Genomic DNA, 24,267 nt, shown 5'->3' on the forward strand with positions numbered 1-24,267 from the left:
CTTCATTCCAAATAAGTTCAAGAGTATCTTTTCCAATCGAACCCAATTTCCTTTTTCCAACTTAAGTTGCCTCTAATTCTTCTCTTCTGTTAGAATCGGCCCCTCTCAGGGGCACCCGGGTGTGTCGGTTGGTTAAGCAGCTGACTGAAGCTCGGGTTTGGCTCAGGTCATGATCTCCCAGTTGGTGAGTTCAAGCCCGGTATCTGGCTCTGCATTGACAGCCTGAGTGGGCTTGGGAGTCTGTCTCTGCCCCTCCCCTGCTCTCACTCCCTTCCCATAATGCTGTTCTGACACCCTGGTGGGCTTCTGCTTCATCACTCTTATTGCTCAGTCTGTCTGAGTCCTGAGTATGTGTCCCATTTCCACCAACAGATTAGCAGGTCCTTCTGGATTAACCCTTCCCTCCCCTGCTCACTGGTGTTCAGTCCCAGCCTTGGCACCAGGGACATTCAGGGTGAGTGTGAAACAGACTGGTGCTTAGGACAAGGCTCATTGCTGTGCCCTCAGTTATACCCTGGAGCCTGGACTCCCCCTTGGAACCCTCGTGGAATGGCCAGATGGTACCTGGGTGTAGTTGAGTGACACAGCCTCCACTGAACCAATCAGAGCATAATAACAGCCAAGGTGTTTACCCCACAGGGAACAAGGCTGTGGGGACATTGGTGAGTGATAGAGATGGCGCCAGCCACAGATAAACAGATAGAGGAGTCTAGAAGGTCCTGGGTGGAAAAGAGAGTGGGCTCTCTATGCTGCCTCAGGGGAGACACTACAGTCTATTCCCTCTGAAGAGGAGAGGGGCCATGTCAATGAAGCTGGGTGACCAGCAAGCCCTTTGAGAAGTTCAAGGTTAGGCTTTCCATTATTTCATGAGATTGTTTCTTATGCCCCATAAATGTAGCCGGGTTTTTGTCCCCCACAAGCACAAGAGAGAGTTTATTAACTCTGACCATTGAGAATAGAAGAGAGGAAAAGTATTTATTGAAACAGAAGAAACTTACATAGGATTGGGTTTCAAAGGGAGCCTTTGAAGTCTCCTTTTTTTTCTGGACACTTTCTAAGAAGCTGAGACACCCAGGCATCTGGAACCAAGCAACTTCTGCCCAAGGTCAGGGAACAGGCAGGATGACCTTTTCTCATCTTCCCTTGAGGGGTTGACTGGCCAGATGAATCAGGAATTCCTTTGAAGCCCCAGGCTTACCTTCCTTACAGATTATGGAGAGACAGAAGTGATACAACCAGGTTTGGAAGGCATGGGATGTGTGGGGATGTGGGCAGGTCAAAAGGTGGCTGAGGTCTGGGAGGAGGGTTCACACTGAAGGTGCCTCTGACAGCAGCCTACTGTCATTTGGGCTCCAGTGACTACCTCTGCCATTAGTTCCAGGTGGGAGCAACACCTGGGTTGGTAGACTAAGCCAGAAGCATCACCCTTTGAAACAAGAGCTCAACAACAAAGGATGGACGGATGGATGGATCCTTGAAGCAAGGCTTTGCAAACATATTGCAATTAAACTGGCTCTCGTTTGCCTGGGAACCGTAGTTCTTAGGAGATTAATAGGTACCGTGTAGAAAAAAAAGCGTGGGATGGATTCTTTGTTGGGTTTTTAAAAAAAAAAGGTTAAGCAGGGCATCATATTGTGGAACTTTTTAGATCCATCACTATGCTTAGGAAAGCTACACCAAAGGATCCTGTGAAACTCAGTGTTTTCCAAAGATGGTGACTGGGAAGTGTTTTTTTTCTATTTTTTAACATTTCTAAATTTTCTCATGTGAGCATATCATGTTTTTATAGATGAGTTACTGAAAAAAAAAAACTAGAGAAGAAAGGGAGGTAGGCCGATTCCAGTATCAGAAATAAAGAACTGTTTTTGTCCAAAAAAAAACCAAAGTGTGCATGTGTGTGTGTGTGTGTGTGTGTGTGTGTGTGTGTGTTTCCCAAGCTTTTGCTTGACCATAAAGACCTCTTTTTGGCCAAATATTTTATAGGAACCAGCATTTCAAGGAATGTGCTTTAAGACACACTGAACAAGCTATCTCTATTTCACAATTAGATAGACTTATATTTCCCAAATCCAAATAGTCTTCCAATATCTCCTTAAAAACATGAAGGAGAACTAAATATAATTACCACAGCGTGCAGCCTCATCTGGTCTATGGCACTGTGCCTAAGCACAGTGTCTTTGACACTGTCAAAGTCAAAGGGAAGTTATTTGCTTGGACAAGGGCACATGTGCTGGTGCCATCTAAGCACTGCTCATGGGGAAAAGAATTCTCGAGCTGGTTACCTGGTTGGTTGGTCACCAACCAAAAAGGTTGTGCCAGAGACTTCTAGTGCTTATCAAGTATCCACCTTCTTGTCCTCATTTCCCAGCCTCCTTTGGGGTTTGGTTGGGGCTTGGGACCCTATTGGCCAGTTAAATGTGAGTGGCATCTAGGGTGAGGCAGTTAATAGTCCATGTGTCTCTTTCACCTCTCATTTCCCCTTTTCCAGTAAGTAACCTTGAGGCCACATGTCCCATGTGGCCAGGCTCAAGACAGAAGTGCGTAGTTCTGTGGGACACCCACTGGGAGAATCATGTGGGATTGCTGCCCAAATCGGTCTCGGCCTATGAGTGAGAAATGAACTTCTTTTTTTTTTTTTAATTTTTTTTTCAACGTTTATTTATTTTTGGGACAGAGAGAGACAGAGCATGAACGGGGGAGGGGCAGAGAGAGAGGGAGACACAGAATCGGAAACAGGCTCCAGGCTCCGAGCCATCAGCCCAGAGCCTGACGCGGGGCTCGAACTCCCGGACCGCGAGATCGTGACCTGGCTGAAGTCGGACGCTTAACCAACTGCGCCACCCAGGCGCCCCGAGAAATGAACTTCTATTGTGTTGAGACACTGAGACTTCAGAGTTTGTCCATGGAGTCAGTCAGTGTTCATATTCTGATCTAAGCATACGATGGTAGAAATATCTCTTAATAGCCAATGCGTTTTTCTCTTTAGTTCATTTTCACATTTTCATCAAATAATCTGATTGCTATCAGACCTTCTGCACTTCACATCTCAGCCTTTTTGAAAGACTAGTCTATCCTAATAATGCTAAGAGTGACAGTAGTAACAATCATATAATAGCAACTATTTATTGAGCACACAGTATGTGCCAGATATTGAACAAAATAATAATTCTTGTGCATTCTTCAGCTAAACTTAATTCTCATGACAACTTTATGCAGGAACTTCTAATAGTAACTTCTTTATACCGATGAAGAAACTGAGATTCATGGAACAAAAGTGTTTAGCCTAAGTCACATTGTGAGTGGCGGAGGGGGACTGAAACCTGGGTCTGTCTGATGCCCAAGGTGTTGGCTTCTCCTGTGAGCACTACGGTATAAAATCCCAGCTCTGTAGCCAATTGAGAGGGCCTCTCTGATGTGGCTGCTGCCGCCCTCCCCAGCCCCCCAGCACCACTGCACCCTCCCTCTCCACCTGCTATAATCCCTCCAGCAGTCTCCTCTGACCTCCTTGGAGCTCCTCACTCTCCTCTGTGCTGTCTCTGTATCTCCTTTTGTTACCAGCATCTCACTGTGTTACAGTTACGTTTATTACCATCATGTCACCATCAAGGGCATGGACCAGGTTTGCCTACCACTATATCCCCAACACTAACTGTGTGCCAGGCACATGCTAGATACTCAACAAACACTCATTGGACTGATTATAAGTTCTTTACTGGCCCCGAGAATGTATTCTCTGAAACTAGCTATTCTGCCAGCCGATTCTCCTTTGGGCAATAAATAAATTGGCATATAGTTTATGAGATGGTCTCTTTAAATTTTTTTAACGTTTATTTATTTATTTTTTGAGAGAGAGAGACAGAGTGCAAGCTAGGGAGGGACTGAGAGAGAGGGAGACACAGAATCTGAAGCAGGTTCCAGGCTCTGAGCTGTCAGCACACAGCCCAACGCAAGGCTCAAACTCACGAACCGTGAGATCATGACCTGAGCCAAAGTTGGACGCTTGCTTAACCGACTGAGCCACCCTCAGGCGCCCTGAGGTGGTCTCTTTAAAGTTTGGAGCTTGCAAATTGCTTTGCCACCACTAAACACCTCTTTTCGGTGAGCAGATTTAGTCAAGTGTTTGAGCCAAGAAAATTGAGGACAAGATCCTGTTTCCACTGACATTTGTTAAGTATGAACTTTGTACCAGAAGTTGCATAAGACATGCTTACGTTGCCTCATTTGGGCATAATAATCATCCAGGGGTGATTGGTCTGCCTATTTTATAGCTAAAGAAATGAGGCTCAAAAGCCTTGAGAGCTTTGCTTACAATCCCAAGTCAGTTGCAGAGTCTGAATCTGAATTCAAAACCATTGACTTGAACTCTAAGATTCTCTAGACCCACAGTGACCCTGTTCAAATGCACCTGTGAGTCACAGCCTGCGTGAATGCCAGCCTCTCACTGGCTCTTTGCATCCTGACAGCATCATCACGGCCTGGGAACCTGGCAGAAGTCTCTCAGCACAGGAGTGTTTTGGAAGCTGAACAGTGTATATAACAGAGATGGCACATGCTTCAACACAACTCATACACAAATGCATTCACTTCACCAAAGACTGATGGAACACGGCTCATTGTTTTAAAGAGAATCTACTGTCGGGGCACCTGGGTGGCTCAGTCAGTTAAGTGTCCAACTTCTGTTCAAGTCATGATCTCATGGTTCCTGAGTTCGAGCCCCGTGTCAGGCTCTGTGCTGACAGCTCAGAGCCTGGAGCCTGTTTCGGATTCTGTGTCTCCCTCTCTCTCTGACCCTCCCCTGTTCATGCCTTTGTCTCTGTCTTCTCAAAAATAAATAAATGTTAAGAAAAAAAAATTTTTTTAAAGAATGAAACCAATTGGGGGCTCCTGGGTGGCTCAGTCGGTTGAGCGTCCACTTTCGCTCAGGTCATGATCTCACAGTTCGTGGGTTCGAGCCCCGTGTCTGGCTCTGTGCTGACAGTTCAGAGCCTGGAGCCTGCTTCCAATTCTGTGTCTCCCTTGCTCTCTGCCCCTCCCCCACCTGCACTCTTTCTTTGTCTCTCAAAAACAAACAGACATTGAAAAACAATTTTTTGAAGACCATCTACTTCAGCATTTTCCCAGAGATCAGGGAGCAGCCATAACTCGAGCCCCAGACTTTCCAGAACTGGCTTCCTTCTGTCTCTTGATCAATTTTAAATCCTGCCACAAGATAAATGCTGCTTCCCTCCCCCTGCTGATAAGCAGCACGTTCTTCAAGATCGCCTGTTCACTGGAGCACTGGCTTGAGAAAAACATGACTTGAAGGCGCAGCTACTGGGGATGGGGTAAGAAATGACTCCAGGGTATCACAAAATCCAGGGTATCACAAAATCCAGTGGGATCCTGCAGTCCATGCAAGGATCTTTCTCTCAGATTAAAAGATACTCTGGGGTGCTGTGGAACACACCAGACCTCGATGACCCAGGTTTCAGGTCATTTACCTCCACAGATAGAAAATATGTGGTCTGAGGGGCTCCTGGGTGGCTCAGTGGGTTAAGCGTCCAACTTCAGCTTGGGTCATGATCTCATGGTTCATGGGTTCGAGCCCCATGTTGGGCTCTGTGCCGACAGCTCAGGGCCTGGACCCTGCTTCCTCTCTCTCTCTCTCTCTCTGTGCCTCCCCTGCTCTCTCTCTCTCTTTCTCTCTCTCAAAAATAAATAAACATTTAAAAAAAGAAGAAGAAAATAGGTGGTCTGAGATGAGGATTCCCATAGAAGAGAGAAGCAGCCTGGTCCTGCATGAGTTTTATTAAGTTTATTGGTGAGATTCGGGAATTAGAGAGGTAAAACCTGAACGAGGACAGGAACTCACATATTGAAGGCACAAATCCCTTCATGGATAAGACCAATCTCCAGGGCTACTCCCAGCTCTGTAAACGTGTAGGGGCCACGCAAGATAGAACCCATAACCTAGTGTTTTGCCTGAGCTGCTGTTGCTGTAACAGGAGACAGTCTTTGTGGGTCTGTCGGTGGCCCTGTAATCTCATGAACCCAGGCAGCATGTGGCCAAATAACTCCCTAAGGCCAGGCTGTGGCAGGGGGGACTGCTGAGAGAGACCTTTCTCTGCAAGGGGCTGTGCGGGCCAGGGAAAGATCTGGGTCTTCATCCTTGGCAATGCTTCAGGAAGGGTAGCCTGAGTTAGGGAGTCTCTTAGTATGGAGGCAGCAGGATGGGCTAGAATCCAGATTCTGAACGAAGGAAGACTAAGGCAGGAGGTAGAAGAGAGGGAATGTCAGTGGCAAGGAAAAGCAAGAAGGAGACAATGATAAATGTGATGCAGGAGTGTCCTGGAGAAGGGAGTCCAGAGGAAACCAGGGTGAGGTGGACAGTGGGGAAATACACTTTCACTTTATCTTGTGGTTTTCTTGGTGGGGGAGCTCAGAGCTGATGTCTTCCCCTGGGCGTCCTTGAATTCGCTTGCACTGCCCAGCCTGGTTTTGGCCTCCCCGCGGGGGCCACAGTTCCCACTGCCAGTGACACAGCCCCCGGACAGCATGCCGTAGCCCCCCGAGACAGAGCTGGGCCGGTAACCAAAGGTGCCAGAACCGCTGAAACCAAAGCCAGCTCCTGTGCCCGTGGTCCCGGCCACCGTGCTGCTGATGACTGCTGTGGGGGTGGAGGGAGGAGTGATAAGTGTATGTCCCAGGACAGGGGTGACACCAAGTCAATCTCCCACCTGCAACTAGCTTAAATGTCTCCCTCTTAAGCAAACGCTTCACGTCAACTGTGGACTCTAAGGATATATGCTCAATTCCTGAGCAGCTCAGGCACTGGAAAAACTAGCCCAGATCCCACAGGATCCCCAAATTGGGCGTGTTCTCCTTCTCTGAACAAACAGGAGTACCAAGAGTGTCCCCTGAAGCATCACATAAGCCAGTAGGGCTCTCATTTAACTTTAGAATATGCTCTTAATTTTTTTCAAAGAACTTCCGGATTGCTTGATTTCGGGAAGGTTTGCTGGCCCGTCTTAGGAGACCAGGCTGACCGCTGTGGAGCCAGCACTCACACTGGTCGTGCACAGCGTGCCTGAGCACAGGTCTCTGCTCTCAGTGAGGAGGTGGGCTCTTGCTGCTCACAGCTTCCATCATGCAGGAGAGCTGTCGTGGGACGGGGGAGGCAGAAGAGGGTGGGCTGAGAGTTTTGTCCCAGCATAGGTGAGATCTCTGGGGAAGGGGCCCATGTGAAATATCAGATTGTGACGGGAAGCTGTCAGTGGGAGCTCCACGGCGGAAGAGGGAACAGGTCTTAGCGAGGAAGGGGGTTGTGACCAGGTGATCTACCAGGCAGAGCCCATGGGGGCCCGGAGGCAGGCACCCATTTCCTCTGTGTTCATTAATGGGCTACAAATATTCCCCCAGAGGCATGAAATACTCACAAATGCTCACAGAATTGGTGTGTTCTCCAGACATCCTGTGCAGAGAGAAAAGGGGAGGTAAGTCTCCAACGCTTGGAATCCAAGTTCCCCACACCGCAGCTTGAGATCATCAGCCACATGAGCCCAGCCTCCACGAACCCCTCCAACTGGCCAGATGTCATCATTGCACCTGCATGTCTCTGCTCTGCCCGGCCCCCCAGTCTACCCTTCCCACATCAGACATGGGCCCCAACAACAGCACCTCTCAGGGCCCCTCCTCTGGGTTTCTCTTTATCCCATGTCTTCATTCCTGGGAGGCTACTGCCTGAATAAATACACGTGTGGAAATGCTAGCATCAGAAGGTGCCCCTAAGGAAATAACCGTCTGATTTTAGGACCAGTAACTTCTCCTCTGCTGGTCTCAGCACTACAATGGCACTCAGAGCAAGCTTTTCACATGTCAGTGTTTTATGTACCTCACTCTGACGTGCTATGAACCTGTACGACTCACACCATTACATACTTAGTATTTTTCATGGACTCTGCCTTTTATACCAAAAAAAATGCATTTCTCTTAACAAGAAGTTTTATGGGGCTCCTGGGTGGCTCAGTCTGTTAAGCGTCCAACTCTTGGCTTTGGCTCAGATCGTATCTCATGGTTTTGTGAGGTGAAACTCCACATCGGGCTCTGCACTGACAGTGTGGAGCCTGCTTGAGGTTCTCTCTCCCTCTTTTTCTGCCCCTCCCCTACTCACATGCTCGCTCACTCTCTCTTTCTCAATAAATAAATTTAAAAAAATTGTTTTAAGACATTTTCCTTCACCAGGGTAAATAGAAAACCAACACTACCTGATCAAAAAGGATTAAAAAAAACCAGTAGCAGTAAAAATAAATATAATGAAAATAAAGCAGTTTAAAACTTTAGGGCTAGATATTGTTGCCTTCCCAAGGCTCTGAACCTAGGATCTAGTATCTCTTTACTTATAGGGATATTTGCAAGGGTCCGAGCGGTGTTAAAGACACAACAGAACCATCCTGAGACTTTCTCCCTGTTGTGGTCTGGAGACTGGCAGGAAAACTATAAAGGAGATTGCTGTCTCATTGACTGACCAGATGCTGTTTAAAAGCTGTTTGTCATGACCTGAAAAGCATCTCCAGCCACTCCAGCAACCTCCCCCGCACTCTGGGAAACTGAGTCAGAAAAGTCCAAAAGTTCTTCCAGCTCTAAGACCCTCCCCGCCCCCCACCTGCACTCCTCGCCCTCCAGCAGCTTGCGGTAGGTGGCGATCTCCACGTCCAGGGCCAGCTTCGTGCTCATGAGCTCCTGGTACTCCCGCAGCATCCGGGCCAGCTCCTCCTTGGCCTGGTGCAGGGCGGCCTCCAGCTCGTCCAGCTTGGCCCAGGCGTCCTTCAGGGCACTGTCGCCCCGCTGCTCGGCATCGGCGATGGCCATCTCCAGGTTAGAGCACTGCGGGACAGGAGGTAGCATTTTCCCCTGAGTTCTAAGGGCAGGCACTCCAAGCCTCACTTCACTCCTCATCCTCCATGTGCTGACTGTGGTCGGACCCTCCTCTGTCTGGCCCCAATTCCTACAGCAAAGCCACATCCATGGTGATAGATAGAGTCCCCTCAACTGGGTCAGGGGAGATTCTTACTCTTAGCCACTTGGCTTTCTGAAAAGACCTTTCCAATTGTTCCAGATTTCAGATGGGAGGTAAGTGTGGAGGATGAGATCACGGGCTCCACCTGAGAAAGTGGGTTCTGAGATGAAGGATGTAGAGTAGGAGAGAGACCTGGGGGAGTATGTGTGATAGACCATTCACACCTCCCTGGAGAGTGAGCCAGGAACCTCCAAAGCCCCTTCACCTGCTTCTTCACACTCTCAATCTCTGAGCGCAGCCTTTGGATAAGCCGAGTCAGTTCGGAGATCTCATTCTTGGTGTGCTTGAGGTCATCCCCATGCCGGCCAGCTACTAGCTGGAGCTCCTGGAACTAGAAGGACAGGGGGCAAATCAGAGACCTTGACCCAGGCCTGGTAGAGCTCAGCCTGGCAGACCATGCCTTTGCCTTCAGAGTGTGACAGAGGTGGGTAGGGGTCCCCAACTTCACCAGGCCTGTCAACAGCCCCCCACTCAAACATCTATCTGTTCACGGGATTTATTTGTTTGTCTTAAGCACAGTTCTCTCACTGATGGTTACATTTGGCCATAAGGACTGTTGAAAGTCTTCTCCTCTCCATACTGCAACCATATAACATACAACTCCAACTATGACACTGCTCTACTGATAGCCCTTCAAAGTCAAGGTCAAATTCAAACCATGAGCATGGCATCAAGGTGCTTTGAGATTTGCATCCACCAGTCTCTCCAGACTCATCTTTCGCTACCCCTGCCCATCTGCCTCTACACTTGTGCTGAACTGTTCCCTAAATGTCCCTGTGCTCTGAAGTCTCTGAGACTTTGCATGAGGCTCTACCTCCACCTGGAAAACCCTTTCTCATCCATTTTCCCTTTTTCCCTAGCTAGTTCCAACTCAGCCAAAGCAGATCAGCTTCCTCCGGAAGGCCTTCCTTGATCTTCCTTGATTGGGTGTACTTCGGGTTCCGTAGTTCCTACCACTCCAGTTCATAGATCTTACCACACTGTACTATAAGCACACCTTTCTGTGTCTTCCCCATCAGACTTAGCATGACTGGATGACAGGGACCTGTATTCTCTGTGACTTCCTGCCATTTATAGCCCAGCTGGGCCGTGGGCTACTGGAACTGTTTCTGGGAATGGAGGAACATTGTGTGTGTGTGTGTGTGTGTGTGTGTGTGTGTGTGCGCGCGCGCGTGCGTGTACGCACACGTGTGTGTTGGTATATTCTGCTAGTCTAACACCACTAGCCATGAATTTGAGGTCATCTACTAGTTTGGGATCACTCCCGCCTTGATGTCATCCACTGAACAGTCAATAGAGAATATTTTAGTTCTACCCCAGAATCTGGCTTATGAGAAACTTGGAAAAGTGTGACACTCAGAACTCTGGTGACTGCACACTGCTTCTCTCTGTGTAACTGGTGCTTGGCCTTATGGGTTGTCATATCTGACCCTAACAAGGCCCTAGAGTCAGGATTCCTCTTAAAAATGCCAGGTCCCCTGGAAGACAAAGAGGCTTCTCACTATGTTCCTGTGTTTTATCTTTGGTACTAATCTTGGGATGATAAACACTGGGGCAGAACAGGTGGTCTTTCCCTGCTTCTCTGCAAGGCTATGTGAGGAGGATGGCCCTCCCTACAAATGGACAGGGAGGGAGGCACTAATTCCCTAAGTTCTGACACCAAGCAGGCTCCTTCTGAAGCAAACAGACCAGTGTCCTTCTCCACTCTGTTCCTGGCCCATCCTAAGTTGTCACTATAAATGTTTCTCAACAGAGTCATGTCCTGATCTTTTGTCTGAACACTGTGGAATTTGTAGTCAGTCATCTAGATTCAAATCCAGCTCCATTTATTCCCAGCTAAGTGACCTTGGCAAATTACCTAAATGCCCTGATCCCTGCCTTCTTCATCTTTGAAAGGGGAAGAAGAAGAAGCCCTTCTAATTCTGTTGCTAGAACTACACTAATGAAACTCTGGTCAGTAAGGGCTTAGCTCCAATTGGAGACTTGCAGATATGGATAACCCCATACTTCCTCTGGAAGGAGTTTGGGGTTAAGCACTGGCCACTGACAATCCAGAGTGCCTGGGCCACATGGCCGTCCCTGAAACTGGCTTGCAACAGTCACGTGGAGGGACTTGGGAACTGGAAACTTGGGTTTGAACACTTATCAAGGAGCCCTGGCCTGTGTTGTTGCCTGGACCTCCCTCTCTTCCTCCCAACCCTGCTGACCACATCTTTCTGTCCCTATGGTAGCAAGGAGGCAGGGGGAGAGATAAGATAAGGTCCTAAGTGTGTGAATTTCCCCTGGGAAGGAACCCGATAAATAGCATGGAACAATTAGGAAGTTGCCATCTGATCTGAGAAACTAAATTATCTAAAGAATCATTTCCCCACCCACGACCCATTAAAGGAGTTAAGATCATACTCCCCCTTTATCCTTGTAATTGGACTTGAATGAAAGGTAGGAATTACCTGATCTCAGATGACATTCAAGAGACCCCCTAATTTATTGTAATTAATGGAAGAGTTGAGATGCTAACTACCCATGTTTTCCTCCCTCTCAGACTCAGTTCAAACCCCTCAGCCTTCAGGAAGTCAGTACTGACCTGTCCCAGTTGGTCCCCTAACCTCTGTCTCCCCAGCATCCAGGACTCTGTTTATGCCACATTCATTTGCACTCAGCAATGGGTGTCTGTCAATGGCTGCCCCAGTCTTTGTGGATCAGTCCAAGAGCTTCATCTTCTCCTCCCTTTGGGAGTACCCCAGAACCCAGGACAGTGCCATGCTCCCGACAAATGTGTGGACCATGGTGGGCCATGGACTCTGAGGAGGTGTTCAGCCCACCTTGGTCTGGTACAGGGCCTCAGCCTCGGCCTTGCTCTTCAGGGCTATTTCCTCATACTGGGCGCGGACCTCAGTGATGATGCTGTCCAGGTCCAGGTTCCGGTTGTTGTCCATGGACAGGATGACAGATGTGTCACTGATGTGGGACTGGATCTGAGCAATCTCCTACATGGGAAGGAAGGAAACATGAAATGCCATTTGTGGATGGAGGAAGGCCAAGGTGATGACCCTTTCATAGAGAGCCCCTAGAGCCTCCCAAGTAGAGACAAGCTGTATTCTCCAAAGCCCCCCAGCCCAGATGTTTCAGTACCACATCTGAAAACTGCTGAATGAGTTGGAAGCAGCCCAAGAAGAAAACAGTCCATCTATCTGTCACTTGAAACAGGTCAGGAGTCGAAAATATAGAGGAGAAACAGCCTGGCCACCACACAAGAGACACTAAGGACACAGGAGCCCACATATGCTTGGCCAACAGGATCGGGCTTTAAGCCAGATGATCAGAGGTAGGAGAAAGGGTGTGAGGACTCCCCCACATTTATCCCTAGAGATTCCTGTTCAAGACCCAGGGAGACACCCCAAGTGGCAGACAGAAGACAGGCAGAAATGAGAATATCCTTAGCTGAACATCAGTGTATCAAGGACCCATGGCTTCCTCAAAGATGTGAGACTGTGACTGGGAGTCCCAGGCTGGGACTGATGGTCCACATCATTTGAAGGCAACAGGATAGATGTCATGCTTTCCTTTGATCTACATGCCCCCCAGCATCCAAATGCTGGAGATCCCCTGGGTTCTTAAAGTTACAAGGAACGAGTAACCACTCATTCACATGTCTGTCTTCCAGAAGAGAGAGTTAGGGATGGGGCTGGGGGATGGAGACTTACCCCTTCATACAGACATTTGAAGAATTTGATCTCTCCATCCAGAGCATCCACTTTGGCCTGCAGTTCCACCTTGCTCATGTAAGCCGCATCCACATCCTAAAGGAATCCAGAGACCCCCTGATATCGCCCTTCTTCAAGCCCAGAAAGTGCTCTCCCAGGAACTGACACCCAAGCACCAACACTGAGATGAGCTGCCCCCGGGAATGGAGTGAGGCCTCAGAGGGCAGGAACATAACTTCCACCCAAGACTCACTGCGAGCCTCTGGAAATCATCTGCCCCCATCCAAGATGGAATCCTGTTCCTCCCCCTATTTCTCAAAGAGAGGCTACGGGAGGGAAAGATATCTCCTATAGGGGGTCATTTGGCAGTCAGAGCCCAAGGCAGCCACAGCACTTTGCCGGAGACAGGCAGAGCCTGAAGGTAAGCGTGCAGCCCTCCCCAAAGCACATCCTGTTCCCCAAGCCAAAGTGGACATAACTTGGACATTGGCTATCCATATCTGGACTCCCACCCATCGATGCCAAATATAAAAAGCTGACAAGGTAGGGGTGCCTGGGTGGCTCAGTTGGTTGGGCGTCCGACTTTGGCTGAGGTCATGATCCCGCAGTTGGTGGGTTCGAGCCCTGCATCGGGCTCTGTGCTGACAGCTCGGAGCCTGGAGCCTGCCTTGGCTTCTGTGTTTCCTCCTCTCTCTGTCCCTCCCCTGCTCATGCTCTCTTTCTGTCTCTCAATAATAAATAAACGTTAAAAAAAACTTTTTTTTTAAAGCTGACAAGGTAATGTATTCTAGGTAAACATCTAGGTGTCCCAAGATATCCCAAGCAACACATCCTTCCATCTTCTTCTGGCACTTCAGATCCTGGCCGTTCTACAAGGAGCACAGACCTCAGTTTCCTCTCTGTTACCTCCCCCGCCCTCCATGCCCCACCGCCAGGTGACAGGCATATATATGCACCTCCTCCTCACCTTCTTAAGCACCACAAATTCATTCTCGGCAGTTGTGCGCTTGTTAATTTCCTCCTCATACCTATAGGAAAAGCATAACATGAGCAAGGTATGTGTGTGTGTGTGTTCTCATCACAAAAACAGAAAAGAGGTGTCCACTCTATGTATCTTTTAGCAACTATTATTCTACATCTTTGCAAATCTGTCCCACTCACTAGGACTATGTGGCCAGCGCTGTAGACAGGGTTTGAAAGTAACTCCCTCCCAGGTCAGGGGACCAGATGATTTTGGGTCTGGATTCCCCCTGATGCCTGGGGAGTAACTAGGTTTTTCCTCCTCCCATTCAGTGTCCAAATCACAGGAACATGCTGCTATCCCTTGTAGCCATGATTCTTGCGTCACTCCAGCTGCCTGACACCTTGCTAGTAACCTCACCCCATCCCAAAGTGTGAATCTAAAGGAACCTAGAACTGTCCCGGACAGGAAGAAGGAGCATGGCCCAAATGTCCAGGACCTGAAGACAATGAGAGAAACTCCACCTCCCTGACTTGCTGGTTTGGGGAAGGGGTGGTTCCTGGAAATTTGGGGGACCTCTGAGCGAGCTTAGGAGCTGAGAGGCTTTCTCAAGTGGGAAGCAGAAGGGAGTGTGCCAAGGAGGTGGCCACTTGCAAGAACAGCCCTACCACTGCCTGAGAGACTGACTATCCACTGTCCAGACTGCCCAGTCACCCAGAGAGGGCCCTCATCTTGCCAAGGCAGGGGAACTCAGGACGGGGCACTGTCACCCAAGATCAGTGCCCCTGAGCAAGTGTCCCAGTGCCTGCTGGGAAAGCCCAGCTCTGGCAGGCCAGCCAGCCCAGGCATGGGGTCCTGCTCACCTCTTCTTGTAGTCCTCCACCACGTCCCGCATGCTCCGCAGCTCCGAGTCCAGCCGCACCCTGTCCCCGGACAGCGTCTCCAGCTGCTTCCGCAGGTTGCTGATGTAGCCCTCGAGGATGGGCTCCAGGTTGTTCTTGCAGTTGTTCAGGTCCAGCTGCTGTAGCAGCTCCCACTTGGTCTCCAGCACCTGGTTCTGCTGTTCCAGGAACCGCACCTGGGACCCAAATCAACAGGCACTCTGTCAATAGGGAGGGCCTGTGGGGTTTCCTTTCCTGGGCTGTGGTTATGTCGTCCTACACTACATTAGCTTAAAGCGTAGGCCTCCAGACTTAGAAAATGTCCCTCACACCCTTCCCCATCCAGGGCCCTTTGTCTGACTGAGGTTCTCTTTGTGGGGACAGCCTCTGATATTGGGCAGGGGCTCATCATCTTTATTTACCACTAGTAAATGTCTAAATCTGCAGGGACCTGTGTCCATGGGCAGCCAAGTCCCTAGATGTGTAAGCTGGCCTTGTACTGGCCTTCGCACTCTTGGGCACCTCTGCTCAGGGCCAGGTAGCCTGGACTGTGCTCTGCCTGCTCTCTGTCTCCTCCATCATGGCATCTCCCAGCCCAGCCAGAGGCAAGCACTCAGTTGACTGGGGATCTTGGGCCCTCCCATGTTGCTTTCATGTCCAACTCTCTGGTCTCAGAGCATTAATCTGGGGGAAGAACCAGCATTCTCAAGCTGTAGCTTACAAATACCATACCATTCCCTTATTCAAAATGGTCCGATGGTTCCACATCACCTGCAGAGTCCAGTCCAAATTCCTCCCTGTGCTCTTCACCGTGTGCCCACCCCTCCTCCCCCTCCTCCACCACTCACCCAATACTCACACAAAGGCAAGTTCTCCCCATTCTTCAAACAAGTCCTACCATGCTACACGGGACTTCTCCCTCTCTCTAGGTTTCTTTTCCCCACGTCCATCCAGTGAACTCCTATTCACACTTTGCCACCCTACTCACTGCCACCCTTGGTGAGCTTCCCCTGCTCCCCTGAGCTCAGGAAGTCTCTATTTCTCAAGGCCCTGCTACCCCTTTTTTCCTCAGGGGTTCTCAAACTCAAGTGGCCATCAACATCACCTGGGGGCTCCTGGACCCCACTGCCAGAGCTTGCGATTCAGTAGGTATGAGTTGGAGCCTGAGAATGTTCATTTCTACAGGTGCCCAGATGATGCTGATGCTGCTGGTTCAGGGAGCACTTTTGAGGACCACTGCTCTAGTACATTGCTCCTCCCCATCTGCCTTCCCCCTTAGATTGGGTGTATTATAGTCTATGAGTCCATCTTTCAACCAGGATCTGAGCTGCTCTGGGTCCCATGAGAAGAGAAATTGGGTCTCATGGCTTTATAGAAATCCTCGGCTGCCATGAGCCTCTCCTTTGGCTTCCTAGTTTCATAAACTGTCATTCTCCTACTTCTCAACTCTGAGGCCACTTGCCCTGCTTCTTGGGAACATTCCCAAATCAAGCTCCCTGGCTCTTCCTGCCCCTCTGTCCACCCCCACCCTCAGTCCTGACGTCCAGGTTGGTCCAGTTCCTCCCTACTCAGTTCTTGCTGTGTCTGCATCTTGGGGAGGTGCCTGTCTCAGATAGAAAGCCACCTGAGGGCAGCAGAAGTAGAAGAAGGAAGGGGGTCTATGCCTGGCTTGCTCCAAAGAGACCCACCTTGTCGATGAAGGAGGCAAACTTGTTGTTCAGAGCCTTGATCTGCTCCCGCTCTTGGCTGCGCACTTTCTGGATCTCAGGGTCCAGCTCCACGTTGAGGGGGGCCAGGAGGTTCTTGTTGACAGTGACCTGGTGGATGCCTCCTGGAGGGCACACAGTTGGACACACAGGCCCAAGGGCCACACTGCCAAACATGCTGCCAGCAAAGCCACTGGCCCGGTTTCGACCAAACCCATAGCCCCCTGCCCGCCCACTGCCACTGGCCATGTTGAGTGAGATGCTCCGGGTACCCCCCAGGCTGTAGAGGCTCCGGCTTCCGAAGCCCCCACTGAGCCCTTTGCCCCCTGCCTGATAGGAGGACGAGCTGCCCCCTGAGAGCACTGCTGAGCAGCCGCTGAAGCCCCCCTTGGCGGCAGCCCCCGACTTGTAGGTGAACTGGCGGTTCATGCTGGGGAGGCCAGAGAGATGGAATAATACGCTAACCCTTAGCTGAGACGCAATTCATGAGCCTACAGTCTCAGGCTCACCCTTTATAAGGCTCAGGAAGGAACCACTGCCCTAATTTGAGGGTTTAGTTTGCCTGGGAGCAAAAAATCATTTTCTCCTAGCAAAATCAGAGACACCAGGCAAATAACTTGAAAATCCCCAAAGTGCTGGGTTTGCATGTCTTGCTCATGTAATTTGAGTCTTATCTAATTAACATGGGATAATTAGCCTAACCAAATTATCCCTAGAAAGATCTTGGCTGGGAGATTTGTCACAGCCTCGGTTGCCCTTTCCCAGGGAGTGGGGAGGCTGGATTGCCGGGGCGCAGAGGAAGACCTTTAATTGACAGAGTCATCTGTGAGAGATCTCACAGCTCTACCGGCATCAGATCAGGGACCCTGACTGAGCTGCTTTTATGTGGTTAAGAAAAGGCTTTGTGGCCTGGCTTCCCAGGGCTCCTGGAGACAGTTCTCAAGGCTGACCCACTACGAATCCAGGGCCTCTGCTGTGCCCTCCCAGGCAGGTCATATGCTCCCCTGTGCAGTCAGGCTTCTTTGTTGCTGTGCGTTCCCGCCATCCCACCCTTGACCTTGAAATAATGGCATTGCTACAATTCACAATAGCCAACACTAGTAAAGCACTTTACAGCATTAAAAGAGCTCCTTGCACACTGAATCTCACTGAGTCCACTCAGTCAGCTTGGGGAGGAGTATGATAACCCACATTTCACAAATGGGAAAACTGAGGCTCAGAGAACTGAGGATTGCAAACATTTCATGAGCTCTTTCTTTGTATGAATCCCAGAGGATGCAAACACCCAACAAAATGAAAGCCTTCACTTTGAGAGTCCCTGGTCTGGTCTTCTGACCCTACATACAGAGCTATGAAGGCCATATTTGTCCATCTGTCTGTCCACCTGCCCACTGACTTACCCATTCATTCATCCATCCATCCCATAACAGCCCTCTGTTAAGGGCTGACTCTGTCCCAGTTACTGTGTTAGGTTCTGGGGTCATAAATTTGTAAGACAGAAGCCTAGCTCACAATTCTAGGGGTGAGGACAGACACTGACATTTCATTAGAGCCTTGACAACACCAAAGTATGTGACCCAAATGTTTCATTGTTCCCAAATCCCAAGTATATTCACAGTATATAATATCCTCCATAAAAATGCAGTTATTTTAGCAGCCAGAGTGCTTGAATGAACAGTTTACCAATCCCTCTTTTCTACTTCTGTCCAGATACTCTAGCCCTCTTCTGAATTATATATTATAATACGCCCATGTTATGTCTCTACTGTAGAACCAAGCAATTGCCAAATTCAACCTCCCCTTCTCTTTTTATACAAAACAACTATTTTTAGTTAAGAATAATCATTTTCTAGGGAACCTGGGTGGCTCTGTCAGTTAAGCCACTGACTTCAGCTCAGGTCATGATCTTGCACTTCATGGGTTCAAGCCCCCATGTCAGGCTCTGTGCTGACAGCTCAGAGCCTGGAGCCTGCCTCAGATTCTGTGCCTCCCTCTTTCTCCGCCCCTTCCCCACTCATTGTCTCTCTCTCTCTCTCTCTCTCTCTCTCTCAAAAAATAAACATTTGAAAAAAGAAGAATAATCTTTTTCTTTGATGATGTCAGTTTCACACCAGTAATAGCACTTGGCTTTCTTTTCCATCTTTCCATCTTTTCCATCTTTCTTCACTTAGGCACAAAGGTTTTATCCCTTTGCGATTTCTTTATAAGGCATGATGAGTGAACACCAACAAAGCTGTATTGTGATGAGGATACAGTGTCCCAGCCAGAATCCCTCCCTAATTGGCTCCTTTCAGCACACCAGCGTCAGAGTAGACATGATTCAGACCCATGGCAAAACTACAGACTGCTGTCACAAGCTTTGAGATCCCTCCCTCAAGGCTGACAGCCAGTGGCTACACTGTGAGCGTCAGCTCTGCGGGGTGGTGTGTGAGTGCTAACGGGCAGCCAGCCTCCACTCTGCATGGCCTTCACTTCCCCTCTCCCACCAGTTTTTCCTCCCCATGAACCTGACATATGGATACCCCGGCAAAACATCTCTTGTCACATCTCAATTCAACTCTCCTCTCTGGTCGGCCTCCCAGACTGTACCTATTTTTTCACATGTGTCCCCTAAGTGTACCAATCTCCCTCAATAGCCAGAAACATTCTTAAGGATGAGATCCACACCCTATCCTCCCTGTTTCCATCCCAGGACCACAGGAGTGAGGGACTCTCAGGAAGTCATGGAGGGACACAAAGACTCTTCAATGCCCCCTTGAAATCATTCCTCCTAAGGACAGGATCCTTAGCATCTGTCTTTAAAACTCCCTTAAGTGGGCCATTTCTGCTTCACATCCTGCTACTGCCCTTGCCAGGGGAAACTTGATGCCAGCTGAACACTTACCTAACCTTCACCCACTTCCCACAGAGGTCAGTGCTGCCATTAGCCTTTGCTCACGTCTAGGCAGGCATCCCTGATGGGTGCAGCACACAAGAAGCAGGAAATCAACCTCCCATCACCCACAGAGGCATTAAAATCATGTTATAGAAGAATATGTAGGATCTGTAATTCAGAAAGATGGAATAGACATACTTTTCCTTTCTTCTGATGCTACTAGAGCAGAAGAAATAGTGTGAACACTCTTCTTCCACTAACTATAACTAAAACCTGAATACTATATATATATATATATATATATATATATATATATATATATATGACATGAGAAGACTCTGAAAGGTGGAGAAAAAAAGTCATACTGGATAGGGATCTTGGGAGCCAAGGAATGGCATGGTGGTGAGTTCTCTGGTGTTCCTATTTGTTTCATACATCCCAGACTTGGGGCAGAAGAAGGCAACAGCCTGGAAGGGCACAAATTTTTTCAAAAACCCTGCAGAAGTCTAACTCTCTGGAGAGAAATATTCAAGAATAGGGCAGCCTAGAAAGACAAAACTCAGAAACAGAAACCACTCTATTCTAGCCAAACATTACAAAGAACACTGAGGTCCCACCCCCACCTACTCCAACAAAAGCTGAGCAGGAAGTCTAGATTCACCAGCCTATAATGAGGCACCTCAACTGCCCCCTTCCTCTGGCAACTGGGTGATGCCAGGGAAGGCCAAAGCAGAAGCTGGGACTTTCATCCCCACAAATAGAAAATTGTCCCAGGTCCATCCAACATCAGTGGATACCACATGGGGATCCCTGACTCCCACCCCCACCTGGCAATAATAGAGTGGCACCCAATCCTTTCCCCTGCTAGGGCAATGTCAGAAGAGGACAGCTAAAACAGAAGACGTAAACAAGATCATAACATAACATAATACCCAAAATGTCCAGGTTTTGATAAAAAATCACTTAGCAGACCAAGAATAAGGAAGATCTCAAGCTGAATGAATAAAGACAATTAAGAGATGTCAACCTAAAGTGACAAAGATGTTAGAATTATCTGATGAATATTTTAAAGCAGCCATGATAAAAATGCTTCAAGAGCAATTAAGAACATGCTAAGCAGATGAAAAAAAATAGAAATCTCAGAAAAGAAATACATATCAAGAAGAACCAAGTGGAAGGTTTAGAATTGATAAATACAATAACCAAAGTAAAAAAAAAACTCAAAGGACGAGATTAACAGCAGGATATAGGGACTAGAGAAGACTGTGAACTATAAGATATAATAACAGAAATTACCTAACCTGAAAAACAGAGAGGAGAGAGAGACAGAGAGAGAGAGAAAAAGGAAAGAAGGAGAAAGAAAGAAAGAAAGAAAGAAAGAAAGAAAGAAAGAAAGAAAGAAAGTTGGAGGGAGGGAGGGAGGGGGGGAGGAAGGAAGGAAATGGGCATCAGGGACCTGAGGAACTATAACAAAAGATCTTACATTCATGTCATTGGAGTTTTGTGAGAGAAGAAAAAGGACTGGCTAAAAAAGTACTCAAATAAGAGCTAAAAATTCCCCCAATTTAGCAAAGGATATAAATCTAAATATTCAAGAAGGTGACAAATCCAAAAAGAATACATAAAAAAAAATATACACCAAGATACATCATAGTCAGAATTCTGGAAACTGAGGATGAATTAAAATTATGAAAGCAGGAAAAGAGAAACAACACTTTACCTATAAAGGAAACAATTTCAAAGGGCAGCTGATGCCTTGTCAGAAACCACGGAAGCTAGAAGAGACTGGCACAGTTTTTTTTCAAGTGCTTGAAAGCAAAAAACTGTCAGCACAGTTTCCTATACCCAGCAAAAATACCCTTCAGGAATGAAGGGGAAATCATAACATTCTTAGATGATTGAAAACTAAAAGGATTTGTTACCAGCAGACCTAATTCAAAAGCATGGCTAATGGAAGTTCTCTAAGTAGAAAGTAAAGTATAATAATAGAAATCTTGGAACATCAGGAAAGAGGAGAAAGAACATGGTAATAAAAAAATATGAGGAAATACAATAGACTTTCTTTCTCCTCTTGAATTTTCTAAATTATGTTTGATCATTGAAGCAAAAATTATAACACTCATGTGGTTCTAAATGTATTTAGAGGAAATATTTAAGAAACTATATTATGAAGGAGGGAGAGAAAAGGAATATAAAGAGCTAAGGTGTCTTCACCTGAACCGGTCAAATGATGACAGCAGTGGACTGTTATAAGTTACATATATATCATACCTAGAGCAACCACTAAAAAAGGTATACAAAGACATATACTCTAAAACACTATACATACATCAAAATGGGCTCTTAAAAAATGTTCAAGCAGCCACAGGAAGGCAGGAAAACAGAGAGAAATGAGAAGCACAGAGAACAAAAAAATAAAATGACAGACCTACGCTTTAACAGATTAATAATTACATTAAATATAATCTAAATACACCAGTTAAAAGACAGGTTGTCAGGGCTTATTAAAAAACATTAGCCAACTATATGCTATCTACAAAAAAAAAAAACCTTACCTCAAGTATAATAATATATCCAAGTTAAAAGTAAAAGGATGGAGAAATATACATCATGCAAATATTAATCAAAGGAAAATAGAAGTGGCTATATTAACATCAGATTAAGTCATCTTTGGAGCAAAAAAAAGTTGTGAAACATAAAGAGGCATTATATAATGTAAAAGGGCCAATCCTGCAAGAAGACACAGCAATGCTAATGTGTATGCACAAAATGGAAGAGCTACAGAATATGTGAAGAAAAAATTGATAGAACCAAAAGAAGAAATAGACAAATCCACAATTAAAGTTAGAGATGTCAGTATTCATCTCTCAACACTTGTTAGAACCACGAGAGAAAAAATCATCAAGGATATAAAAGAACTTGCCAACACTATCAACCAACAGGATCTAATTGGCATTTATAGAATACTCTACCCAACAAATGCAGAATATTCTCTCCACATTAATAGTCTCAAAACAACACCTGGCACATATTAAGTGCTGGATAAATGCTGCAAGATCAACATACATAAGGAAACTGAGACATAGAGAGGTTAAGTTACTTGGACAAGACCACACAGCTGGAAACTGAGAATGGAAGCCAGGCAGCTCACTGTAGAGCCCACACTCTTACCTACTATTGCCTGAAATCTTTTTAAAACAACTCAACCCTGCGATTTTTATTCAAAAGGCTTGGGGTAGAGCCTGAGCTTATAGAGTTTCTTAAGCTTCTTCATACTTTCTTTTCTTCAGAGACTGAATCCACACTCAAGGTCCCCACCTTTTAAGGGCACAGCATGATATGATTTCAACTCACATCCCGTTGTGCACAAGTTTGCTTCATAGCCACAGTTTTCTGCAAAGGAGGCTTGAAAATGTAGTCTGTATGTATGGCCATGTGCTCATCTGTAATTTCTATTTCTGTAGGAGAAGAGGGGAGAGGGTAGTAGGGGACAACTGGCAGGCTCAGGCACGTTCTGTCTTCTAGATAAACACTCTTGCCCCTTTATTAGTCTACTGTTTTATGCTGCGGGATGGAGTCCAAATTGCTGGAGCTAACAAAGTGGCAGGATGAGCCACCATCCTGGTTTGCCTGGGACATAGTGGGTTCTTAGGACATGGGATGCTCAGTTTTAAAACCAGAATATCCCAGGAAAACAGAGCAAGTTGGTCACTCTACCCAGAAAGGTCCTCATCAACCTCTCCTGCCACACCTCCTCCCAGCTGCCCCAGATTGCACTTCTGGGAAAGAGACCGAAGGGCCGAGCTCTTGTCAAGCTCCTTCAATCCTTCGACCAATATTTATTGACCACCTACTATGTGCCGGGTACTGCTCCCATCGCCAGAAGATAGCACTTCTGTCTAAAACACTCCCTTAATTCCTCCTTAACATTTAGGTTTGAGGGTTCAGCTTGAGGACTCTTCATCAAGGAAGTTCCCCCCATCCTGCTAATCTGGCCCCTTGCTCCTGATAGGGACTTCCCCTAGATAACACTTACATCCCTGACTCTGCACATTCTCTTGCCTGCCTTCCCCATACATAGGTCCTGGTCATCTTTTTTGCATCAGTATCAAGGACAGGATGTAGCACATAGTAGGTGCTCAATAAATGACTGTCGAATGAATGAATGCTGCCTCTCTAGACACCTAGTGCCTGCTCAAACGAGGAGCTATGCCCATCCCCTGCCTGGCCATGTTCCCTCCTCTCAGCGCTCCCAACAGACCTCATGACAGGGAACTGATGAGACTGTCCTCCCAATCCCACTCCACTGGACTCCATGTGTGCTGTGCTGGGAACAACATTCTGGTGCAGAGTGCCCTTGTGACCTGAGCCCCCAGGCTGCGGCTTCCCACTCTACACCTTCTGGCCGTTACCTGATAATAATTCTTATAACAATAACGATAATAATACTGTTATTCCTTAATTGGGCAATAATGACACCTGCTTGGCTGCCAAGCAAGGCTCAGGGACCTGAAGTTAATTGTTTTAAAAACGGAAGCCGGGCTTCTTCAAAGAGGAGGGGAAGGAAGTGTCATTTTTGCCCACCTTCCAAAGCTAAATAGAAATAACACATGCTTCCGCCAGCAGAGGTAACCGAGCATCCCTCTCTGACCCTTCCCCAGCCTGGGCTCAGGGCAGCCGTGCCCGGACTGGGCAAAGCTAAGGAAAACTAGTCCTTTTTTTCTCTGTCTTTCTCAATGGTAGGGCAACCTCCCCACTTTGCCCTTTGGTCCAGAGGTCCAGAGGGAAAGTTCGGAGGAGGTAGGGACTCCAGCATACAGGGCTGGGGCCTGTACTATCACATACACTCTGGTGAAACACTGTAACCAGACACCCCCCTTCCCCACCCCTGACAAAGCTCAGGTTGTGTTTCAGGAAGAAGTGAGTTAAATAATTGCCCAGCATCCAGATGGTAAGGCTGACACAGGTCACTGCTGATGGACGCTCACTCATTCTCTCTCCTCTGAGTCACCCACCTACCCTCCTCGCCCTCCAACAGCTTGTGGTAGGTGGAGAGCTCCACATCCAAGGCCAGCTTGGCCCTCA

At 47.7% G+C, this 24,267-nt stretch overlaps 1 protein-coding gene across 1 annotated transcript; it reads right to left on the reverse strand.

Moving 5' to 3' along the window:
- Positions 1-6,389: 6,389 nt before the first annotated feature.
- On the reverse strand, positions 6,390-16,736 carry LOC125170004 (keratin, type II cytoskeletal 73). Its single transcript, XM_047866043.1, has 9 exons — positions 16,290-16,736; positions 14,584-14,798; positions 13,727-13,787; positions 12,760-12,855; positions 11,878-12,042; positions 9,261-9,386; positions 8,642-8,862; positions 7,416-7,450; positions 6,390-6,646 (listed from the first exon to the last, which is right to left on the reverse strand). Exons 1-9 carry the CDS (start codon positions 16,734-16,736, stop codon positions 6,390-6,392), a joined length of 1,623 nt encoding a protein of 540 aa, XP_047721999.1.
- Positions 16,737-24,267: the final 7,531 nt, after the last annotated feature.

This window comes from Prionailurus viverrinus, chromosome B4, assembly GCF_022837055.1.
Source record: "Prionailurus viverrinus isolate Anna chromosome B4, UM_Priviv_1.0, whole genome shotgun sequence".
In the NCBI taxonomy this organism is placed as follows: Eukaryota; Metazoa; Chordata; class Mammalia; order Carnivora; family Felidae; genus Prionailurus; species Prionailurus viverrinus.